This window comes from Cyprinus carpio, chromosome A20 (genome assembly GCF_018340385.1).
Source record: "Cyprinus carpio isolate SPL01 chromosome A20, ASM1834038v1, whole genome shotgun sequence".
In the NCBI taxonomy this organism is placed as follows: Eukaryota; Metazoa; Chordata; class Actinopteri; order Cypriniformes; family Cyprinidae; genus Cyprinus; species Cyprinus carpio.
In genome coordinates this window covers 20,567,147-20,593,758 of record NC_056591.1, presented here as the reverse complement: position 1 = coordinate 20,593,758, position 26,612 = coordinate 20,567,147, and the positions used below count along the sequence as shown (strand labels likewise).

Sequence of the window (26,612 nt, the reverse complement as noted above, 5' to 3'; positions counted from 1 at the left end):
ACTCTATGACATTCCAGCAAGTGGTGCAACACATTTCTCATATCTCTGCAGCTCAAAACTGAGGTCATGGCAGTAACATACAATAACAGAGCACATGACTTCTTAATGTCTTTTGAAAAACATTTTTCCATTTACAACACGGTTTTCTTTCCATTCTTATTTTCGTTCAACTTTAAGAGCCCCTGAATGTGCACTAATGTTCATTTACACTCTATGTGAAGATTTTATATAAATAAAACACTGAATATGATTTTAGACCAATAAATTGACAGATAATTGTGTGTTTTAAAGCTTGCGTGTACTTATAAAATGTAGCCATTGTGATCTGTTGTGGCGTTGTGAAAGAGTTTTAAGGGTTTGCTTGCATGATTGTTTTCTTTTTTTAAAGTGACAGTCAATCATCATAAATGGTCAACTCAAGGACCTCGCAATCTCACTGAAATTTCATTCAATTCTATATTTTGTCTATTTGTTTTGATAAAATGAATATATATTTTAAATGTGAATATCACAGTCATTTATAAAACAGAGAGTGAAAAAAATGATAATATGAAAGGACCAATGCATAACTAGTATATTTTTGATAATGTTGGGGTTGAAGTGCCAAAACTCTGCATTAAAAATTTTACTTTTAGAAGGACCACAGTAACAATTTACTGTGATTAGGAGAGTCATTTCAACAATTTCTATTAAAGGGATTAGCAGCCTTTCATTATATATATATATATATATATATATATATATATATATATATATATAAAACACATGTACTGAAAATGTATTGCACAACAGGAATAGCCCGCATGTGTTCATATGCCTCTGATTTTAAAGGTTTTTAATCCAGGAACATGTCTTCCTACTTGCATTTTTAAACATCTAAGGTTGTATAGTTTATCTAAACTTACATCTCTGGGAAACAATCAATAATCAGATATTCTTAAATTCAAGTAAAATACAAACCCTCCTAGTATTATTTGCTAGAACAAGTCGGAGACTTACTTAGAAAATTGCGTCACAACTCAAGGTAAGATGACTATGACAAATCGAAAATCTATTTCAGATGCAGGTGCACTCAACCTAATGAAAGCTTCAAAACTGATAGCAGAGTGTGAGATGGTACATCATTGGTCATGTTTTTGACACGTTCTGCATTTTGTGTCATGAACTGAAAGACATTAATGTTGTTCTGTGGAAAGTGTTAATAATCTACATGATTATTTTTGTCGTGCCTCAGATTTGTTTATGTGTACAGTATACAATTTTGCTTCTTGTGTAAACTTATGTCTATAAAAGTCCTGTGTGTAAATGTTTTATCCTTTATGTGACCATATAAAGCCACTATATAACCAGAAACTAATGATGGATATTTAATTTTTACATGCTTTTAATTTTATATCTGTCACATAATGTGTATGATTTTTGTAATCTGTAATAAAATCATGCAAATCAAACTTTTGCAGTGTCTTACACAAGAATAATCCATAACAAACCATGTTCTATTAATTAGTGGTAAATATGCAAAGCAATTTGATCTAAAATGATGATGAAACAATAGAATTACACTTTTCTGTAGCTGTAAACAGTACAAAAGAAATATAATTTACAAAGTATGAATATTTACTGATAAAACAGCCAAAAACTACTAACCATATCCTGAGCCCCAAAGAGACATTGAGATATTTAAATTAACACACTAAATCGAAATCCATTATAATAAGCTTCCTTATTTAATCTTATCTGACAGACCAAAGCAGCATTAAACTGACTGGCACCTCTCCAGATTCTCATCACTGGAGTTAATTACATTCACTCAGACAAAATTGAGGTGATGAATTATGAGGCGGGTATCAAAGTGCTTCTGATCTTAACGACAGAGTGCTGTTGGTTCAGGGACAACATTAACTTCATGATGCCCTCTGGGTAGACCTGAGTAAGAAGAATGTACAAGCCAGAAAAGAGGTAATACAGACTTGAAATGGGTAGGAATAACAATAATGGACAAGAAAGCTCAAAATGCAGAATTAAAGGAATGGTTCTGCCAAAAATGAACATTTTGACTACTTACCCTCATGTCTTTCCATACCCGTTTGACTTTATTCCTTCTGTGGAGCACAAAAGGTGACATTTTCACACATGTAATGGCCACTCTTTTCCATATAAAGAAAGTGAATAGGGATCTGGGCTCAAAAAGCATCTAACCAAATAAATAACAAAACAAGAAAGTCCACAGAACTGAATTAATTCACTACAGTAGCCAAATTTAGGTTCATTATAATCTTCTCACCTTATTCGCAAAGCTGCACTGTGATTGGGCTTGTTATCGTCAATGATTGGTCAACTTGCAATGACATCAGAATTAATATACTGCATCTAAAGGCCTGATATTTGAATATATGTAGATGGGGACAGTGAAGGGCAAGATTTTACATTTTAATAGAATGGAAAAACTATTCTGTTTTCATGTTCCACAAAAGATAAAAAGTCATAAAGGTTTGGAAAGACATGATGATGATGTTTAATTTTTGTGTTAACATTCCTTTAAAATAAAGATTCAGGGTAAGAAAACTAGAGCTAAAGGGGAAAAAAACCATCTTGATATGATAGCGAAGAGGAAAAGCTAGCAAATATCAAAGATTCAATCCAATGTTTTCTCACTAAATGTCAAGATGGATGTGTTTGATCATAATTTAGCACTGAACTGGAACAGGAGGAAATGGAGAATAATGCTCCCTGTAAATGGCACGGGTATATAAGTGCGGAGGATTTCATTCTCCAAACATACTTTGGAAAGAACAACGTGTTGAGATACTAAACTTAACACAATACAAACAGACTTTCTGTCCGAGCTTCACAATGGTGCAAAGTTGTTCAAAAGGTTTTCCTCTCTGTACAGTACTAAAAACAAAATGCACAAAAATATAAAAACAGGAATATGCAGAGGCTTATCAAAATAGTTTTCCTTCTTTCAATATAAGTTAAGGATAAAAAGTGTGTCATCAGTCTTCTAAAAATAAAAGTCTCTCAGCCTATTAAGACAGCACAGTCCATTTCATGATAGAGCTGAGAGGGTGTGGGGTGGAGACTAGTGCAATAGTACTGTATCCGCTGTGCTGTGACGGACAGCTGTTGCAGAGTCATCGGGCTCCTGAGACTGGAACATGGCGCTAAACTGGGCTTGAGCTTCATGCAACTGCTTGAGCATCACGGAGCAGCTCAGTCCACGTGCACAGTTCACACGCACTAAACCCGACTGCCCGCCTGACAGGATCCAGTTGTATGCATCCATGTTTGGGTTAAAACGGACCTGAGAGAATAAAAACACAAATTTTCTTAAAGGGGAAATAACACACACAGTTTCTGCCAATCTCATGTTAATCTTAAGCACTTTTAGAATAGTACTGCATACTTCCTATCTCCGAAGAGCATTTAGTTTCATCACATTTATAAAAGACAGATACAGCTGTATGATTCTCTCCGAAAACAGCCGAGCTCTTGGAGGCATGCCGTGGGCAGTGCTAAAGAGTCACGAGCACCCAAAGCATTATGGGAACTGCGTCCACTCTTCCCATAATGCTGGGTTCTTTGGGAAGCTGAAAATGGTTATCTTTCCTTCACATCCAAAAACTTTTACAAAGCCTGAAGGAGTGTATTTAGCATAGAAATACTCGGTCATACATCCAAATAGTTTTTTTTAAACTTTGGCCACGTTTAGCATGAGAATCCAACTCTTTAACAGTGTAAAGAAGTCAGAATGCATGAAAAAGCATATATATAGGTCTGAACCTCTACTCAGATTAATTAGTAATTACGAAGGTCTGTTTAACCTTCTGGTCCTGCATGAATGATGAATGTGTGAATGTGTGTGTGTGTATATATATGTGTACACACACTCACCGGCCACTTTATTAGGTATACCTGTTCAATTGCTTGGTAACACAAATTGCTAATCAGCCAATCACATGGCAACAACTTAATGCATTTACGCATCTAGATGTGGTGAAGACGACTTGCTGAAGTTCAAACCGAGCATCAGAATGGGGAAGAAAGGGGATTTAAGTGACTGAACGCCGAATGGTTTTTGGTGCCAGATGGGCTGGTCTGAGTATTTCAAAAACTGCTGATCTACTGGGATTTTCATGCACAACCATCTCTAGGGTTTACAGAGAATGGTCTGAAAAAGAGAAAATATCCAGTGAGCGGCAGTTGTGTGGATGAAAATGCCTTGTTGATGTCAGAGGTCAGAGGAGAATGGGCAGACTGGTTAGAGATGATAGAAAGGCAACAGTAACTCAAATAACCACTCGTTACAACCAAGGTATGCAGAATACCATCTCTGAACGCTTATCATGTCGAACCCTGAATTAAATGGGCTATAGCAGTAGAAGACCACACCGGGTGCCGCTCCTGTCAGCTAAGAACAGGAAACAGAGGCTACAATTCGTACAGGCTCACCAAAATTGGACAATAGAAGATTGGAAAAACGTTGCCTGGTCTGATGAGTCTTGATTTCTGTGTCTTTGAATATATACTGTATATACATGTAAATATTTCTTAAGTGTGTGTATTTATATACAAATAAACATAGAACACACACACATTATGTAAACAAACTTATTTTATAAAATTATATAAATTATATATAACATTTTATATGCATTATACATTTTTTCAATTTTATATTAACATTTTTCATTTTATTTTTCATATTTTACAAATTATAATATCAGCATAACATTATGAGTGATCAAAATATCAATAAAATGCAACTGGGCATTTGTTACAATCCTTCTAACTTAATCCTTATCATGCAGTCTTATTCAGAAAAACTCACCTTCTCAATCTACACAGTCTGCTTTCCTGCTCTCATCCCATCATCCACTCTAGATCCAGAGTGACATTTTCCTAATTTTACAGGCCATTAGCTTCCGTCCATCTTACTTAACTGTTAGCAAATCACCCGCTCTTCCTCTCTCTTCCACTGGCCTGTGCAAATACAGCAGTGCACTGACACTGCTACACACAACTACAGCTTATCTAAAACCAGTCACAATACAGGTTCAGTCTACACAGGGTGATTGCTGATGGATCACTTTATGGGGAACATATTTAGAACCAAAATCTTATATTACATGGTGAAAGTATACATACATATATATATTTTTATACACAGCTCTCTTGAATACTTGATTTTGATTGGTCTACAGCAGACCCCGTGGTCTAGTAGGTAGCCAACTACTACTAAAAATTCTCCTCGGGTTTCAGACGTTATCAGACATAAAACAAGCATCAGATGCAGCTGGCATGCAGATTTTCAGGTTATTTCACAGCCCTACACTGATAGGGTGCTGCAGGTGTCAGTGAGGGCCTCAGCTGGGCTTGTGTGCTGCTGTATAGATAAATGCAATCTCACCTTGTAGAGCGCGCTCAGTGGCATCTGGTCCACTTTAGCAACACCTTTGACCTCATGCTGGTGCAGGTGCTTCATCATGGGCCGATTTTCACTCTTAGCAAAGGTCCCCTGAGAGAGAGAAACAAAACAAGGTGTGAACACCCACACCAGAGTTAAGTGAGCACTAGATAAGTAGACATAGCTTTACTGTTCCCACACTTATTATAGCGGGTATCATCGACTACTTCACCTCTTAGCAAAGTTCAAAATGTCACAACATCATAATTAGATCGCTATAGCGGGTATCATCGCTATGTTCAAACATGAAGTCCAAAATCCAAATGGTCCCACGTCTTATCTAGCCAAACCACGTCACAATCACAATCATTCTCTCCTACTTAAATCGTTTTACTGGTAAAGGACCTTTCTTTGCACGTCTCGTTTCTATCTATCATCTCGCTAGTTTGATTTACTTTTTTAATTTATTTTTTTTTTAAATAAAATACCATGGTTTGGCATAACACCCTTTTGCTGGTATGTGCTTGAAGCTGCTCAAAGTTTTCCTCAAAAATCATAATTCATTACAGTGCATCATTGGCTATGCTTAGCAAAGCATTACAGTGATTTAATTATAAGGAAATTTTCATTTGAAAGCGAACCACTCCTTTAATATATTATAGAAATACCATAAATACCATATTTAGTACTGTCCTGAATAAGATATTTTACATAAAAGATTTCTATATGTAGTAATAAACAAAAAACAAAATAATAGTTGAATTTATAAAAATTACCCCATTCAAAATTTTACATATTCTTAATTCTTAGTACTGTGTGTCATTAGTACCTAAATGATGATTTGTAATGGTTAAGGCCCCAGAAGGAAACAATGCATTATGGGGGTGAAAACTTTTGAACAAGATGAACGTGTACATTTTTAAAATTGTAATTATCTTTTTATTTTTTATTTTATTTATTTTTTTTTTTAATACTGCCCTTCAGGAGCTACAGAAGATCCTTACATGTTTCCCAGAAGACAAAATAAGTACAATTTACCATAATCTCCAAATTCAAAAAGCATGGTAAGCCTAATTAGATCGTAGAACCATTGGCACCAGTGTTTTCTACAATCAACTTTGCTCACAATGCTTTTGAGAAACGCAGTCCTGGCCTGTTTCAGACTGTGGTCTTAAAGTGGACATGTGCAGTGTGCTGTGGATGGACGGACGGATGGGGGTGGAGCGCTGGAGCGTGAGACAGCAGAACAGATGGAGCATCTCTGTGATGGGGTGTAGGCCTCCAGGCAGGCATGACTTTAAATTAATGAAGGGTGCAGAACTTAATCAACATATAAAACATATGATGCTGGATGAGTCTCTTAGGGATAGGAGAGAGAGGGGTGCCACTATGGTAACATGCACTCCTGGGTTCTCCTGCACTCACTCAGGTGTGCTGGGAAAATAACTAAGCCAATAAATCCAATCCGGCCATGGCACCTGCACAGTCTGTGTGTAATGATCTGTGGAATAGGCTGCAGTACACAGTCACTATCACACACAGCTCATACATAAACACCTGCTATCACATTCACACATTAAAGAGGACACTAATAGATTTTTGCATGGTCTTGCAAACACATACATACATACTAGTCAACGTTTTACACATGAAAAACATACAGAAAATCAGGAGAGTATAAACCATTATAACTGGGGTGGACACGTCCTTCCCACTTCCAGCAATTTACACCCACTTTATTGAATTTTAAAGGTATGGTCCATCAGAAAATTTAAATTATGTCATTACCCTCATGTCATTCCAAACCCACAAGACTTTGGTTAATCTTCCAAGCACAATGAAACCTGAGAAGTTCCTGTCCTTCCATTGAAAGTCTAAGTAAATAAAACTAAAATACCCAAAAAAGATCCAAAAAGGTCATAAAGGCGTCATAAAACTAATCTATATAAATCAGATGGTTTAATCCAAGTCTTGTGAAGAGATACAATCACTTTATATGGTGAACAGATTTATTTTAGGCTTTTATTTACATCTTGTGTCTCCCATATGAGATGAACTCCATGTTTATGTGTTTATACATTAATAAAAGCTAAAATTATATGAAGCAATCATATCTTTTCAGAAAGACTTGGATTGTGAATGGCACGATTCATATGGATTTGTTTTACAATGCCTTTATGAACTTTTTGGATCTTTTAAGATTTGCTTACCTGGTTTTTCAATGGAGGAACAGAAACCTCATCAGGTTTCATTAAAAACATTTTAATTTGTGGTTTTAAGGTTAACCAAAGGCTATGGGTTTGGAATGGCATGAGGGTGAGTAAATGATGCTAGAATTAAAATTTTTGGGTGAAATATTTGACAAAAATGTAGCCAGTCCCATAAAACGACACCTCCAGGGAACCCTAATATGGCCAGCGCCAGCCTGCTTTTCAATAAAGCAATTATGAATATTAATATTAAATCACCTAATTTTCTGTAGCTCACACTGTAGAGCATGGCCATAGCATGGGTTCGATTCCCAGGGAAAACAAGAACTGATAAAATGTAAATGTGTGAATTTAATGCAGCATAAGTTGCTTTGGATAACAGTGTCTGCCAAATGAATTATATAATTCATATTCATGAGCCTGCCTAATAAGGTTTGCAGTGCGCCCCTTTACTGTTTTTAAAAAAACTATTTTATGCAGAGCTCTGGTAAAAATAAAAGAAAGTGGATAATGAGGCAACAAAAGATCAATACTCTCAAAATCTGATTTCCTACATCAATTCCCAAGCATGGAGAACCTAACATGAAGAAAACTGCTGGAAGATGATGGAATTAATGATTGCACAAAAATCATTTAAAAGTCTTTTTTTTTTTTTTAAGTTTCTCACCAGGTCCAAGTCATGAAAGTGGAGATAGTACTTTCCGATTGCTCCTTTGTAGCTCAGTGGCTCCTTCCTAGGATTACTTGCAGCATTTTCCACTTCCTCCTCTTCATCTTCCTCATCTCCAGGCCTCTGAGCGGGTTCAAACTGGACCATGTCAGTCCTGTACACTGACTATGTGGGTTGAACAAAATAGTCAATGTTAATTCAAGGTTTGCATATGTGGGAATTTAATGAATGATAAAGAAACATACATATCTCCGTCGTCTAACAGAGCTGGGGTCGATGTCTAGTTCAGGAAGCAAACTAAATAAACTATTTCCTCCATTGTCCGCAATGGCAAAAGTATTAATCCAGTCAGACATAGAAAGGCTCTGAAAAAAGTTGTTTTGTCATTATTAAACCATTTTGTCAATACTAAACCATATAGAGACTCTGTGTAATGTCTATATACCCAAACAGTGGCTTTTCTAGGACACACAAAGTAAGGCTTGATTCCGAGGTAACCTGAATCAAAATAGTGAACTCCATGTTGTCCAAACCTACACACAGCAAAGGAAAATGACGATTTAGTAAAAATACAATTTTAAAACATCATATATTCAGAAGAGCAAAATTTTTGTGGACTGACGTAGCAAAACAACACTCCTGAGCCATCAGGATGCCGCTCCAAAAAAGGGGCCAGTACACTTCAGGGGACAAGCAGCGCTTTACTGCCAAAAGAGGCACGTAGCTTTTTCTCACGTCCCACATTTTAGCCATGCGGTCATCTCCGACTGTCACCAACAAATTACTGCCAACAAGAAACATTATATAATTCCTGCTTTTTTCATACCTCATCACAATTACAGATAGATCAATATTTTTTAACAGCAATCACACTCGAAATTCAAATTCAGTATTTACACTTCGCATTCAAATTTTCTATTTGAATATATTTAAAAATGTATTTTGAATATTATAAATTACAGAAAACTTATTTATTCCTGCGATGGCAAAGCTGAATTTCAGTCCAGATTACAACATGCTGTCGGTACTCAAGAAAAATTGTGCTGCTTAATATTGTTGTAGAATCAGAGACAATTTTTTTAGGTTCCTTTGATGATAAAAAACCAAACAAACAAACAAAAAAAAACACGCATTTATTTGAAATAGTAATCTTTTGTAACATTATAAATGTCTTTACTGTCACTTTTGATCATTTTAATGCATCCTTGCTGAATAAAAGTATTTATTCTTTAAAAAAAAAGTCCTGCTGACCCCAAACTTTTAAACACTGTCTGATTTGAATGGCATGAACTTTTTACAGAGACTCTTGCTGGAGCAAATATCCAGATAACAGAGAATGTTCTCAGAACTTAAGCTAATGTTCTTGCACGATTCTCTCAAAGTTGTGAACATTCTTCCAGTAATGCCAATAGAACATTTGTTCAAAGTTATCGGTCTTTAATAACATTCTCAAAACGTCAGCACAAGATTATTTATACATTTTTATGAAACATTTTAGTTGAACATTCGTCTAACATTTTTGAAATGTTACTAATTTACTAGTTTCAGTTCAGAGAACACTCAAAAATAGCATTCCCATAATGTTTGTACAGTTATGAAAATTGAATTTTAATATTTTTTTAAACATTTAAAAAACTGGACATTATGAATGCTTTGAGCTGGGTTGAAGTTAAATGCTTGCAACATGTAGAGATCAAACTAGTAAGCTTCTAGTTACCAGCCTTAACCACTACACCACACCATCCCCCCCAAAAAAAGAGGAACCAAGGCTGCTGCGAGCTAGTGTCCTGTTGTTAAGATTATCTGGGAGGAAATGATGTCAGTTCAGTGTGTGTATTTCTTCTCTACACCGCCAACCATCTTGCTTCAATGCTTGGAATTTTGTGCATGCGTACAAATTGCAACACCTCAGGGAAATGACACACAGAGACTGTTCTGCTTTTTCTGAGGTTGAGGTATATCTGAATTCTATGCAAGCGGTCACATTTTGAGAGTATAAAGAAGAAGAAAAAAATATCCAAACACAAGAAATCTCCACCTGATTTCACTAGCCCCCTGTGGTGAGTGGGAGAGGATGTCATTTTCCAAATGCACTTCTCTAATGCCACTCACAGGAGCCTCTTATAAGGTCAGACTGCTTTAAATGTAAGTGCTAAGAACAGGCTGCTGAAACTACTGATGCTGAAACAACACATGATTGGAATGGTAATGTATTTAATCTAGACTGCTTATCGGTTCCTAAACGAGAAAACTTCATGGGTGGACTGTATCATCATTCAGCTAATGTCACACATGAAGATTTAAATACACTACGAATAGCAATAAAATAAATAACACTGGATGATGCAATCAAATATATCAGGCATAACAAAAGGTGTTAGCATAACAGTATTTTCACAGCTTATTCTGTGTAAGATCAAGAATCTCCTATTTAAACAAACTTATGCTAATGTTTAAAAGTTTAAAACAATTAAGATTTTTAAATGTTTTTCTCATATGCTAATCAGGGGTGCATTCATTTGAGAAAAAAACAGTAGTAGTATCAAAATCTGCTTTCTATTTAAATATGTAATTTATTCCTGTGATGGTAAAGCTGAATTTTCAGAAGCCACTACTCCAATATTCTGAAATCATTCTAATAGGCTGATTTGGTGCTCAAGAAACATTTCTTCTTATTATCAATGTTGAACAGTTGTTCTGCTTAATATTTCTCTGAAAACCATGACACTTTGTTCCAGGATTCTTTGATCAACAGAAAGTTCAATAGAAAAATCTTTAAATACTACCAATCAAAAAAACAAACAAAAAAAAACTAATCAACATCATAGTCTGTCTAATCTTACATATGATGCTACACTGATGATGCTCACCTTGAGGCTCTGCACCAGCACAGGGTCCGGATTTTCTCATCATGAGCATGGAAACAGTGGTATGGGTAGAGAGACACACCACCATCAGGAGACCTGACTTTCAGTAGCGTAGATTTACTAGCAAGATCCCACAAACCAACCAGACCTGGAAAAGAGAAAGTGAACAGAAACAATCACAAACATACAATACTGCTATATATATATATCAGTGTTGGGGGTAACGCAAGTAACGTAATCAGATTACTTTTTTCAAGTAACTAGTAAAGTAACGCATTTCTTTTGAATTTACAAGAAAATATTGGAGTTACTTTTTCGAAAAAGTAACGCCAGCTACTTTGTTTTCCCATTTATTGACTGACAAGTCTCCTGTCCCCATATTGGGAGAAATCGGAAGTACAGAGGCCTTGTGTGCGCTGTGTGAACATGATGTTACTGTAGTTCTAGACTAAATATGAAAGTGCATTAATTCATCCCACTCGCCAAAAAAACAGGTATGCAGTATTCATCAAAATTAATTAAAACAGTGAAATGCAAACTCAGAATATGAAGCAAACCTGCAATAATAATGTTAAATAACACAAATGTATCTAATCCCATTTTATAAACCAGTGTCTTTGCTGCTGACCTTTGATGATCCAGTTCAACCATACTAATAAGCAAAAATGACTTTAGATAAACTAACAATTGTGCTCCATTGTTTTTTTTATTTTTGAAGAGTGTTGAACCTTCTTCTCCTGCGTTCTACTGTACAGGCGAGATTTACTTTTCCTTCAGCCTGAGGTTTATTCATTACAATTTTTGGTTTTAATTGGGTTTTTCGTTTTGTATGGGTTTTTCTTATTTTATATAAATAGAATTTATTGTATTAAAGTAAATCAAGAGTAATGTGTTGCGTTAATTTAATTTAAAAGTAACCAAGTTACGTAATTAGTTACTTTTATAGGGAGTAATGCAATATTGTAATGCATTACTTTTAAACGTAACTTTCCCCAACACTGATAAAAAATCTTTATGGGTATTTATGTATTTGTAATGCTATATATATATATATATATATATATATATATATATTTTTATGCATTGCTTTTTAAAGTTAGTTTTTCTGTTTATGTTAAAAAATATTGAATTTGTAAAAAAATGTGTTTTCAATTTGATATTATGTTGCAGCCAAGAGGTTATGTGGTTTGACGTGGAGCCAGTCCATAGCAAAGCACAGACCACTTTGACCTTTATGATCTGACCGGTTGGAGCCCATCTTCAAAGTCAGAACCTTCTTCACCTGCACAAACACAACACAATAAAACAGATCATATAACACTGATGTAGAATACATCATCCATCTGTAAAGATGAAAGAGTTAATGAGGTAAAGCAGTTTATTATATATATATATATATATATATATATATATATATATATAGAATATATATATATAAGAGTTAATGAGGTAAAGCAGTTTATTATATATATATATATAAAATACACACTTTCTTTATATCTATATGCACTAATTATGATATTTAATTAATATTAATAAATAAAGTAATTAAATTAATAATAAAGGATGATCACAATTTAACATTTGCTCAATAGTCAATAACTATTTAGTTCTGCCATCATCCAAAAAAGTTTGCATTAATCCTCCTCTCTGCACTTATCTTTTCTTTTGAGGGGCCCCTTCTACTATGACAGTTAATTTCCAGAATATCATCTCTTGGATGTGTGAAAATGTTACGTAGACAGCCTGTAAAATGGCCCAGAGGAGTTTTAGTGAAAAGTCACTTCAACTGTGAAATTAAGCTACAGTGAAAATTACACATGAGATTCGAGCAAACCTTCCAATGATCTCTTGCCATTCAAGTCTGATGCTTTCAGTCTAATGCAATGTATGTGTAATACATCATTTATTGTGCGGAATCTGTGAGAATAAGAGGCATGCTACTGAAGTGGATATTGACCTACCCGGCATATCAGCGGTGCTTGGCTGGTTTCTCCTATTGGAAAGCACATAAATGTGTTCAATGTCATGCACTTATAGATAGGAGCATTACTAGTCAACACATGACTGCATTTATCAAGAAAAACAATCAAAGGAACAAGGATCAAATGACATGTGCTTATTTGAAATAAACTGAAGCGTAAACAAGCAGCAGTTCAGCTTAATGTCATCATTTAAAGGGGTCATTCACAGTACATTTGATCTTATACCAGAGTTTATTAGTATTATTATTATTATTATTATTATGGTTTTTTTTTTTTGCATCAAAAAGAGTCATGATTTAGCTTATGACCATTTTCCACTCTCTCTCTCTCTTGGACCATTAGAATTAAATGGGCTGTTTTTGCTACTATCGCTTTAAGACTTTTGTGTAAATTGCCTGTTTCCTAAAAACTACAAACACTGCAAAATCTGGAAGTCTGAAACAGATTTCTGTGTATATCTATGGCTTTTTTTAGTGCAAACTGCTTAAAGCACTCTGCTAAATAACGCAACACCACAACAAGACAAAGAAATTCAAAGTTCTTTAAACAGGGATTCATATTCTCGATAACCTGACAATATTAAACAAAAGGGAAGTGCTCGAGGTGGTGAATAGAGTCACGTATATGAAAGTGTGTGTGACTGTGGACAGACACTTTGTGTAGAGACAGAGTGTGTGTATAAGAGTGCGAAAGTGATATATAGCTGCATGGCTTTAGGTCGGAGCCGTACAGAGCGGTGACAGGTCGATCAGGTCGATAAAGCATCGTACCTCTGATCCACTCATTCTGGCAGCATGGCAAACAGCCCTGACCAGGGGCCCTTTTTCTGGACTGACTAAGGTCTTTTTGACTGACAGGTCCGGAGGAAACGGGTGTCAGGTATTCGGCTGAAATTCATGGCCTCAAACACTAACAACTGCGTAGCGATGCATCTTTTTTGTCATTTCAATTATAGATCCTTGTCTGATGAAAACAAGCCAGTAAATTATCGCCATTGACAAGGGATGAGTCTGCGTCTCTCGTCACCTCTTCAAGGGACACCCTTTCACTTCAAATAAAACCTATTTATAATTATCTCCCATAAAACCTCCAGACCTGAGAACATAATGGGAAGTTGGAATGTGGTTAACTGTTTTATCACTAGCCTTTTGAAACTTCCTATAATTGCTACTGTGGGTTCTTTTCAATCAATAAACAAACCAATAATCAATCTACAGTACAAAAACGTTCAAATGAATGCACATGTGCTCTATACGATACAGTGATTTGCATGAAATTAGAAGAATAATATAAATTAACAAAAACCTGAACATTAAATAGAAAGACAACGCAAAATAAAAAGAAATTAAAAACAAAAAAGCAATAAAAAAACTAAATGAAAGACAATTATACAATAAAAATTAATAAAACAAACAAAAAGTTAAACAATTCAAAATAAACAAAAATAAAAAACATGTTCCTTTACATTCATATGCACATTAAAATATTAATAAATAAGTGGATAAGCAAATACTAAATAAAAAGCAATGAAAAACTAAATTAAAATACAATAGAAACAAATAACAATAAGACAACACAAAAAATAAAAATAAATAAAAATAAAAACAAGTGAAAAAAAAAAAAACAAGCAAAACACACATGCTATAAAAGCCAAAGAGCAGGTCTGAGGTCAGTGAGAAGGACTGTACGCTCAGTAATGAAGGTTAGTTCCCTGAGGGTGGAAAGAGTTCTTGACCAGAGCTCATTGCCGGGTCACTGACCAAAGACTCCAGGAGAGCGAGTCCAGCAAGAACCACAAACAGCCTGTCAACAGGAAACAGTTCCCAAGCTCATCCCAGGGCCAGTGGGGAGATGTTAAACTGGTGGAGTGTGAGAAGCAATTTATGTGGTAATATCAGGAGAATACAAGGGGAATAAAAGAGCAGCGAGAGAAAGAATAGCGTTTGAAAGGTCATACAGCACTTTTTTAGTTGGACAATATCCAGCTTATCATTAAAAAAACTCATGCACATTCAACCAGGATTTCGTTCTCTTAAAGGGATAGTTCACCCAAAAATGAAAATTATGTCATTAATGACTCACCCTCATGTCGTTCCAAACCCGTGAGACCTCCGTTCATCTTCGGAACACAGTATAAGATATTTTAGGTTTAGTCCGAGAGCTTTCTGTTCCTCCATTGAGAATGTATGTACGGTATACTGTCCATGTACAGAAGGTAATAAAAACATCTTCAAAGTAGTCCATGTGACATCAGAGGGTCCGTTAGAATTTTTTGAAGCATCGAAAATACATTTTGGTCCAAAAATATCAAAAACTACGACTTTATTCAGCATTGACTTCTCTCCCGGGTCTGTTATGAGCGCGTTCACAGCACATCCGGTTCGCGAACGAATCACTCGATGTAACCGGATCTTCTTGAACCAGTTCACCAAATCGAAACTGAATCGTTTGAAACAGTTCGCGTCAACAATAAGCATTAATCCACAAATGACTTAAGCTTTTAACTTTTTTAACATGGCTGACACTCCCTCGTGAGTTCAAATAAACCAATATCCCGGAGTAATTAATTTACTCAAACAGTACACTGACTGAACTGCTGTGAAGAGAGAATTGAAGATGAACACCGAGCCGAGCCAGATAACGAACGAAACATTGACTTGTTCTCGAGTCAAGAACCGTTTCTGTCGGACGCATCCGGTTCGAGAACCGAGGAGCTGATGATACTGCGCATGCGTGAAGCAGACTGACACACAGCGCGTGCTGAACTGAACTGGTTCTTTTGGTGATTGATTCTGAACTGATTCTGTGCTAATGTTATGAGCGCGGGTAAACCGAAGGCTTGAATCAAGGCCATCAGTGCCAATGAAGTCATTACGTCGAGCGCAAAAGAACTGGTGAAGAACGTTTTCGGCAACCGGTTTTGTTTGAATCAAACTGTCCGAAAAGAAACGGTTCGCGGAAAAAGAACAGAACTTCCCATCACTACCGGTGATCCGAAAACCGATGCAACCGGTTCTTGACTCGAGAACGAGTCAATATTTCGTTCGTTATCTGGCTCGGTTCAGTCAGTGTACTGTTTGAGTAAATTAATTACTCCGGGATATTGGTTTATTTGAACTCAGAGGGAGTGTCAGCCATGTTAAAAAAAGTTCAACAGCTTAAGTCATTTGTGGATTAATGCTTATTGTTGACGCGAACCGTTTCAAAGCGATTCAGTTCGATTTGGTGAACTGGTTCAAGAAGATCCGTTTACATCGAGTGATTCGTTCGTGAGCCGGATATCACTAAACTGCAGTGTTGTGAAACGCGCTCATAAACAGACCCGGGAGAGAAGTCAATGCTGAATAAAGTCGTTAGTTTTTGTTATTTTTGGGACAAAAGTATTTTCGAAAATTTTAAAAAATTCTAACGGACCCTCTGATGTCACATGGACTACTTTGAAGATGTTTTTATACCTTTTTCTGGACGTGGACAGTATACCGTACATACATTCTCAATGGAGGAACAGAAAGCTCTCGGACTAAATCTAAAATATCTTATACTGTGTTTCCGAAGATGAACGGAGGTCTCACGGGTTTGGAACGACATGAGGGTGAGTCATTAATGACATAATTTTCATTTTTGGGTGAACTATCCCTTTAAATGTCCCTTTTCAAGTCTCCACTAAGAATCGATGCTAACAGCTTCAGTCATTTGAGAGAAAGAGATTTTTAAAGAAAGCATTTGTTACATCCGAACTGCTCCTTGTGGCCTCAGGAAAGTGTAATTAGGAAACCATTAAAGCTTAGTGTAGGATCAATGAATTAGAAGCTCACAAACAGAGAGAATACTACACTGGCAGTGCTGAAGAAACAGAGATGGTTCATTAATGAACGTGGGCAGTTGGTTTCTTATCTCTACTGGAGCAGGGCCTGAGTCTACCACACAGAGGGCCCCAGAGGGACCAGAAGGATGGACCGTATCACTACTCAATAACCACAGTAATCTACTACAAAAGAGGAAAGTCTGAATGATAAATAGTGAGGATGGAAATTAAATGGGCTTACTAGTATATTAAGGGTAGGGCAAAGTTTATTACTCATACTGTGTTATGAGGATGAGGATGTGCATGACAATGTATTTAAAAAAATGTTAATTGTCTATGTTTCATTTCCATGTTCCATGAAATTTTCAGGTTTTACATGGCCATTTTTGATAAAACATTTAATAAGATTATTTTTTATTCATTTTTTTTTTATTAAATCACACCATATTCAATTATTAAGTTATTATTCAATTGTATTGAAAATATTCAATATTTATTGAAATGGTAAGTTTTTGTTATTTAAATTATTTTTTTCTTTAATTATATATTTAGATTTAAATTATATAAATCCATAAAGCCACTTATGCTGCTTTTTTTGTTTTGTTTTGTTTTTTTGGAAAAACTGTGGTATTTTTAAACAGCATTTATTTGAAATAGAAAGATTTTGTAGCAATACGTCTTTTCTGTTACTTTCAATAAATTTAATGCTGAATAAAAGTATTAATTTCTTTCTCTCTCTCGCTCAAAAAAAAAAAAAAACTTTTGAACTTTAAAAATTATTTGCATTTTCATAAAAATACATTATAATTAAAGGGTTACTCCAGCCAAAACTGAAAATTTTATCATTAATCACTTACCCCCATGTTGTTCCAAACCTGTAAAAGCTTTGTTCGTCTTCGTAACACAATTTAAGATATTTTGGATGAAAACAGGGAGGCTTGAGACTGTCCCATAGACTGCCAAATAAATAACACTGTCTATGTCCAGGAAAGAATGAAAAGCATCATCAGAATAGTCCATCTGTCATCAGTGATTCAACCGTAATAAAGTCGTTATTTTTGTTTTCTTTGTGAACAAAAAGTATTCTCGTCGCTTCATAACGTCACGGTTGATCCACTGATGACAGATGGAGTATTCTGTCAATGCTTTTCATACTTTCCTGGACCTTGACACTGTTATTTATTTGGCAGTCTATGGGACAGTCACAAGCCTCCCTGTTTTCATCCAAAATATCTTAAATTGTGTTCTGATGATGAACGAAGCTTTTACAGGTTTGGAACGACATGGAGGTAAGTGATTAATGATAAAATTTTCATTTTGGGATGGAGTATCCCATTAAATATTATCTAATGCTTTTCAAATATTAAATTTAATTAAAAATATAAAAAAAAAAGATTTAAGTTTATATTAACATTAATTTATAATAAGATTAATATGAATGTAACATTATTAACAAATCAATTAAGAATATAGTAAACACAATTTTGCATTACTGTATCATGAAACAATATATTATATTGTAAAATAATGATTTCACCGCAGGTAAAGGGTGCTCCTAGGCACAACACAAAGAAGAAATGTTTCCATCATGCTCAAACAAGACTGCTACACGAGTTACAAATTAGGTCCCAGGGGTATAATAGAAAAAGTTAATGGTTCGCTTCTTACCAGGTTCAAACCTGCAAACTTTCAATTGGCATCTTTGATCTTTAACCAGTAGACTACATCACTCAGTATAAATATATTATCTGCTCTTGAGATATGATGGACTGGAAGGCTGTATGCTCAATCAATTAAATTATGATGTGCATTCATCATGTTAACCCAAGGCTGGCATCTGGATACAGTCAGTAAACACAGTAGTGGCAGATCAATGCTAGAGGGAGAATGTCTCACACACACACACACACACACACACACACACACACACACACACACACACACACACACACACACACACACACACACACACACACACACTAGTCTGTCTCTCTATCTTACTTTCTTACAGTCATCATTTGTGATTGTCAAAAGGGTCTTTATAGTTCAACCAAGCCTATAATACCTACCATTCCCATTTAATGTATGTAAATTTGAATTCTGTAACATCAAAAGCAGCACAATATAACAAAATGCTTGCTATTCACATGTTTCTTCCAAAGAATTTCATTTAGTCAGAATACACATATGTTTGAATGGTCATTGGAAAAATATGCTTTTTGCTTACAGAACGGTAAACGGCTCATAAAGCAGACTCAGCTAGGAGGAGAGATTAGTATGACTGGAGATAAGCGACTGTGCTTTGAAAAGGGGGGGGGGCTGCTAATCAAACGGCTGAAGGCAGTGAAACTCAAATAGGCACTAGACCCTCCCTTCCTTTTACTAGCTCTCTCACTGTGACTGTGATGAATGAGAAGGCCTAGGAGGATAATCTTTTGAAAACACACACACACACACACACACACACACACACACACACACACAGAGAGAGTACAGATAATGTGTTTTTAAGAGAATGAAATAAAAGAGGAAAACAGGGAATGATGCAGCGGATGGCAGGTCATCAGTCTGTTCCCAGCACTCCCTGAGGAGAGGCCATTACGAGCTCCGATGGGACAATCATCCTACGCTGGCCATTTTATCAAAGCATGAGGCCTTGAGATGTGCAATGAAATAAATTAAAATCCCCTCATCCACATTTATGTGCCTGAATAGCTTCAAAAAAATATTTGCTAGACTAATATAATATAAAACTAGATTAATATTGTAAGCCGACGTAAAAAAAAAAATATATATATATAACAATAATAATTATATTTAAATAATAAACAAATATTATTATTATTTAATAATGATAATAATAATAATAATAATAATAATAATACACAATTATTATTATTAATGATTTAGGTAACAATAATAATTATTATTATTTAAATAATAAACATTATTATGATTAAATGAATGAATTATAATAAAGAATAATAATAATAATAATAATACACAATTATTATTATTAATTATTTAGATAACAATAATAATTATTATTGTTTAAATAATAAACAGATATATTTATTATTAAATGAATAATAATAATAATAATAATAATACACAATTATTATTATTATTATTAATTATTTAGATAACAATAATTATTATTATTTAAATAATAAATGGATATATTATTATAATTAAATGAATGAATTATAATAAATAATAATACATAATAATAATTATTATTAATTATTTAGATAATAATAATAATAATTATTATTATTATTATTATTATTTAAATAATAAACAGATATATTATTATTATTATTATTATTATTAATAATGAATGAATGAATGATAATTGTTTTTGTTATAATCATTTGATTTGATTGATTCATCTATTCACATTTTTACATTTTATGCATTTAGCAGACGCTTTTATCCAAAGCGACTTATAGTGCATTCAGGCTATACATATTTTTATCAGTATGTTTGCCCTTCATTCATTCAATAATATCTATTATTATTATTTTGTATTACTAATCATTATTTGTACTAATAACTACATATTACTAATTATTATTATTAAATTAATAAATGATTAATTATTATTTTTATTGTTGTTATAATTATTTGATTTGACAAATTAATCTATGTATTCATTTAATAATAATAATAATAATAATAATTATTATTATTATTATTATTAATAATAATAATAATAAAATGATGAATTATTAATAATAATTATTATATAATATTATTATTTGTTTTATAATTTATAAATACATAAATAAATAAAGCAGTTAAACAGTTAATCTTCAAATAAATAATTTTAGGAAATTCCGTGTGTTCTGTTTTAAACTATGTTTTCCAATATTTGTGAAAATTAAGCAAAGACATCATACAAGACAGGTTAGCATTTGTTTAGTGGTAATGGGAAAAATGCATTATGGTACTTGGCTTGAGGCTCCTCTGTCTTGTGCTGCCCTCTTCTGGGAGGACCAACAAATTGCACATTAAATCCCTGGGAGATTCTAAATTATGAGTGATCATATTCCAGCAGAGCAGGGATCTCCAACCCCACCCCTACAGAGCTACCACCCTGCAGACTTCATGCCCAACCCTGCTCAGACACACCTGCCTGTAATTATCAAGTAACCCTGAACACCTTGATCAGCTGGTTCAGGTTTGTTTGATCGGGGTTGAAGCTCAACTCTGCAGGAATGTGGCTTTTCCAGGAGCAGAATTGGACATCTCTGTTCTAAAAGACAGCCTCAAGTGTCAAAGAGACAGAGAGTGAAAATAGTCAAGGAAAAACTAAACTTTGACTGTCTTTGGAACAGCCATTTCAAGTGGACCTGAATGCTAAAATATATATATAACCTTACTAAAGAAATAAGAAGCATGGGTTATGCATTTCACCATTTACTCGCCTTTACTCTGATGGTGTGCTGCAAGGGCTTCTGGGTGTGGAAGACTGTAGACACCAATGCTTCCATTAGAGAAAGCTGCTGCTAAAACACCTAATCTAGGCATCTGTGGAGCCTGAGAAAACCCAAAATACATTTACACCAATGTATACAGTAAAAGAACTAAAAGTTCTTTTGTTGCATCATTTTAATACAGTTGTTTAATAAAAAATTTCTCTCTTTGAACATTCTTAAACCTTTTGGTCTAATGTCATTTCATACCTTTCTGCTGGTAGAGGGCAGCTCCCAAACTCCCGCAGGACACCACCTTATATTCCAGATGCATCCGTCATCTATCGCCAAAGCATATGCTAGATGAGGAGCAGTTGAGGGCCTGAAGTGGGGGGATAAAGTCAAAAATGACTATTTTATTGTAAAACCCAACATTTCCTCTTAAAGTTGATCTGTAAGTCTCTTATCAGGGTCACCTGCTTGTGCACTGAAGGTCTCCGATTTCCCACAGCTGCAGTAAGACAGGGCCTGTGTGCAGTTTGTTGATTTTATGTTCGTCATCCATGCCTTTGTGGCAGTAGACTGCAGCATACTGTCTTGTGGCTGCCCCATCAGGACATGGGCACCACTCCAAAGACCGCACAGGACCCCCCACAAAGAAAAGAGCATCCCAGCGCTCTGAATGATGTGGCAATGATTCAAACCTGCAGATTAGCATATAACATTATATATAGGAGTACAAATACACTACTGTTCAAAACTTTGGGATCAGTCAATTTTTTTTATTATGGATTATTTCGATCCCTGACAAAACAATGTATCACGGTTTCCACATAAATATGATACAGAGTGCAATTTGTTTTCAACATGGATAATAATAATAAATGTATCTTGAGCACCTAATCAGCATATTACAATGATTTCTGAAGGATCATGTGACACTGAAGACTGAAGCAAATTACATTTTAAAATACATTTGTAATGTTTCATAAAACGACTGTTTTCAATGTATTTTTAATCAAATAAATGCAGAGTTAGTGAGTGTAAGAGACTAAAAATCTTGTCAACCCCAAACTTTTGAATAGTAGAGTGCTTTGCAAAAAAAAAAAAAAAAAAAAAGGCTGAAAAGTTGTTAAAGGGGTCATATGATGTTGCTAAAAAGAACATTATTTTGTGTATTTGGTGTAATGAAATGTGTTTATGCGGTTTAATGTTAAAAAAAAAACACATTATTTTGCACATACTGTACATTATTGTTTCTCCTCTATGCCCCGCCTTCTGAAACGCGTTGTATGAACTGAAGTATGAACTGCAAGGGGTTTGTGAGTTAATGAAAAGTTAATAATTAAAATATAAAAAATAACTGTTTATTAAAAGAATCAAAAGAATTAAAAAATAAAAACATATATTTATAAATATTCTATTTGTTGAAATAGTCAACAATGAACTGTAGAGAACCATGAATTTTATTATTAAACGTCAATGTGTTGTTCAATTATTCAGATATTAACTCTCAGTGGGTACTTCAAATAAATATTTTAGGTCAGTACTAGTTGGAATTAATCGTAAACTAATGATATCTTACCTCTTCACTGTTTGCAGTTGGATCTTTCCCTTGATGCCTTCCCGTGTAAAGGTAAAAGAAGCAGATTCTTTCTCTTGGGGCAAATATTTTTCAGCCTCACTGTTTTGAAACAAAACGACTGTTAAAATTAAGATTTTTTAGATTCCATTAATATTAGGAGTTCTTTAGCTACACTGATACCTGTTAGACAGGAAGTGCCAATCTTTGGCAGAAGGAATCCACTCTGGAAATACCCAGGGGGAAAAGTTTTCATCCCGGCTGGCAAGAGCATTCGATGAAAGAAGGACAAGCATCATCAAGACACAAGTGATACAAATAATATGAATAGTTACATTTTACATCATCGGTGGATGGCTTACAATTTTTTGGTCCTATTAAAACAGTTCCAAACAGACTCCATGACATTGTTAGCCAATCCATTTGGAAGCAGGCACTGCCATTGAGCATAACACAATTAAATTAGACAACACAGACATGGAAATTAATGTCAAAATCATCCAACAGTGCAAAAGGTTTAGTTAGTATCAGATTATAAACTTGCATAATTTCCTCTGGGTGCTCTGATGGATGGTCTGGATAATCTGCGCTCCACGTTCAAGCTGACGTCTGGCTCTGAATCTTCTTCTTCATCTTCACTCTCTGCCTCTTCGTTTTTTCCTGGGGAAAAGTCCTCATCGTCATCCAAGTCGCTTTCATAATCTGGAATTTTTCTTTTCACCCCCCTTCTCCTTGGTGTTTTCTTTTTCTTGTCAGTGTCATCTACTTCACCAGATTTGGACATGTCTTTCGTGGAGGATTCTGATGGAGCACCAAGATCCTTGGCAAGCTTGTAGAGATAATCTAAAGCACTAATCAAGATGGAAAAGGAAAACTGATTATTAACATCATAACAAAATTTAAAATAGAGAGTGTTGTGAAGACAAACACAGCGTTGCATACTAGGAATTAGTGCTCTGCATTTAACCCATCCACGTGCACACACACACACACCCGGAGCAGTGGGCCACCCTGGGCTGCACCCAGCTGGGGTTTCGGTGCCTTGCTCAAGGGTTCCTCGTGTAGTGTTAATGGACTTGGATGAGTGGGCTGTACATTCACTCCCCCCACCTACAATCCCTGCCGGTACCAAGACTTGAACCCAAAACCTTTGGATTACAAGCCCAACTCTCTAACCTTTAGGCCACAACTGTCCCCACAGACACAGCTGATCAGAACAAATGGCATCCTAATGAAACATATCAAGCTTTTGTGTTGAAATGCTTTGTGAAATGTTTAGTGAGTGAATGTGAGTTTTCTATTTGCATCCATGTTTTTGCTTCTGAAAAGAAAAAAAAAAAGCCACTTTGTGAGTAGCTCAACATTAAGATTGTTGCCTGATGTGTCCTGATCAGAACATGTCATCTGAGCATTGATTATTCTGGAGTAAGATTACTCACTCTGCTGCAGGACTGCAATGCATTGTTTTCAGGAGATATAATAAATATTGCAATTTACAAATTAAATACAGTAGTAATGTCTTCTAAATGCATGTTAACACTACATTTTTTCTGCATGTGATTGCTGTTTAACAACTAGTTTTATTGCAAGTGATTGTACATTTTGTATACATGTTGTATGGATTTTGGGAAACATACACTTTCGCAGCTCTCCTCTTGGGCCGCCCACTAGAAGTCAGTTCCGGAGTATCAGAGGCTGCTGAATTGTCATGTTGTGGTGGAATCTGTGGAACGATCTCCTTTCTTCTCCTTCCGGCGGGAGTCTTTTCCTTCGGTCCTTGCTTCTTTTGGGTTCCCTCTGTATTGACTGGGTTTTCCTGGTCCACGCCTGGGGGACCCTCAGAGTTAGGTGTGTGTCCTAAGAAAGCCAGACACAATAAAAAAAGTTTCAAAGAATGATGTGGGAGTTAGATGCATTTCTGATTGGACATATTTGAAAAAAAAAATGACAAAACCACAACAAAATTACTGAAATTTAACGAAAAATATAAAAAAACCTATTCCAAAATATTATAAATGATAATAGTATCTTAATGATACAAATGCAGCAGTACATCAGAAATGGTCTTTGGCAGCTTACCAGGCGTTTGCATCTCTAACTCTAACATCCTCTGCGGCTCTGAAGAGTCAAGAACTTCACCTGAATCCTGCGTCGCTCCTTTACTCTCATGGTTTATCTGTGCCGACTGGTCATCAGTGTCTTTTTCACATGGCAAACCCATTTTTTCGTCTTTCTGCTCACCCAACTTCAGGGCAGCAGCTGCCATTAATACCTATTCTTCCGCAGAACTGCTGCCAGCACAGTCTAGAAGTCAAGAAAAATTTTGATTTTGTATGCAAATGTATATAAATATATATTCTCCTAGATATAAGCGTGCTCAAAACAGAATTCAAGCAATTTCCATGATATTACAAACTCAAAAGATACTCAGGCCTATCCAAAAACCATGGTATTATCACGACATCATGCAACAGTTTTGTTGGCACTTCTCTCTGTTAGTGTGATACCAGAACAGTAGTAAAGTACAGTAGTAAATCCACGCATGCGCACAGTAGCGATGACAGGCGACTTGCCTACAGCACATTGAGCTCACTCAGTTTTGCAAAACAACAATTCCTCAAGAAATTCAAGTTACTGCTGCGAGATAAATAAATAAACACTTTTGACATTACGTTGTAGAAAGCTTCCACTCAACATAAAACGGTTTTTAATATAAACATATACTGCCTTGAGATATGTTCCTTCTAAGACCAGTAACGTGTCTTCTAAAATACAACTTTATAATAGTCTCAAAAGACTTGCTTCCAGGCTAGGACAGCGCAGGAAAGACATGGGCTTTTTTCTCCGACTCGACGGGTTTTAACAGTGGCTCAGGATGATCAGTCACTTTCATTCAACCACACAGTTTAAGATTCACGCGGGTTCGAATCCAACTCACTCGACACTAGGACATACTCACCGCAATCAGATCCCAGCCAGGTGCAACGTCTTCGTTCCCGATTTCAATCAAAACGCTTATATTCATTCGTGCTGTACAGAAATTTGCTGATTTCCACGACTTTCTGGCTAAAGCATTTTTTACGCCATGTTGTAACGCTCGCCTGCTCACTACTGCCCCCTATCCAGCCCTGCCGCCAGAGAGCTTTTTAAATCCGTGCGTGATCCCGCCTGACCACGAGGTGGTAACAATGTGGTCAAGCAGAGTAGAGTACTTTATTATAATTTTTCACATGCACAACGTTAAAGAGGACTGATTTTACATTTCTAAGTTATTTCTACTTGATGCATACTTATTTTAATGTCCATGTTTTGTTATTGTAAAGGAATATGTGAATTTGTGTAAAAACAAAAATGAACAAAGAACTCAGTAGAGAAGATTTTAATTCAAATCAAGACAACAAACTCGTTTTCTCTCTATGACATCCAGGAACACGTGTACCTTCATACTAAAGGTTAAAGCAGCGTAGATCACAGTCACAAATTAAACAAATACAGAGCATAATTTCTGTGGTGTCAGAATCACCCTTGATATCGCAAAAAAAAAAAAAAAAAAAAGCATTCGTGAGCATACATGCAACTGTTTTAATAATGTCGGTCACTAGTCCACTGTAAACTTAGAGGTACAGAGCAGAACTTACAGAAAAATAAACATAATGCTCGACATTCAA

The 26,612-nt window shown here is 35.3% G+C and overlaps 1 protein-coding gene across 1 annotated transcript; it reads right to left on the bottom strand.

The window, feature by feature from the left end:
* Window positions 1-1,596: 1,596 nt before the first annotated feature.
* Window positions 1,597-26,078, bottom strand: LOC109053746 (general transcription factor 3C polypeptide 2-like). The gene is made up of 19 exons (XM_042778069.1): window positions 25,904-26,078; window positions 25,024-25,248; window positions 24,582-24,801; window positions 23,489-23,795; window positions 23,307-23,380; window positions 23,128-23,205; window positions 22,948-23,046; window positions 21,839-22,066; window positions 21,633-21,744; window positions 21,375-21,486; window positions 13,119-13,150; window positions 12,318-12,436; window positions 11,158-11,316; window positions 8,910-9,071; window positions 8,733-8,820; window positions 8,533-8,652; window positions 8,285-8,452; window positions 5,411-5,518; window positions 1,597-3,304 (listed from the first exon to the last, which is right to left on the bottom strand). Exons 2-19 carry the CDS (start codon window positions 25,208-25,210, stop codon window positions 3,083-3,085), a joined length of 2,595 nt encoding a protein of 864 aa, XP_042634003.1. The 5' UTR covers window positions 25,211-25,248; window positions 25,904-26,078; the 3' UTR covers window positions 1,597-3,082.
* Window positions 26,079-26,612: the final 534 nt, after the last annotated feature.

Bases quoted from the DNA above. Each gene is read 5' to 3' on its own strand.
- LOC109053746 (XM_042778069.1), bottom strand. From the start codon at position 25,210: ATGGCAGCTGCTGCCCTGAAGTTGGGTGAGCAGAAAGACGAAAAAATG. The intron at 24,802-25,023 runs GTAAGCTGCCAA...TGGCTTTCTTAG, and splicing joins GTTAGAGATGCAAACGCCTG to GACACACACCTAACTCTGAG. The intron at 8,453-8,532 runs GTATGTTTCTTT...CAACCCACATAG, and splicing joins CTGTTAGACGACGGAGATAT to TCAGTGTACAGGACTGACAT.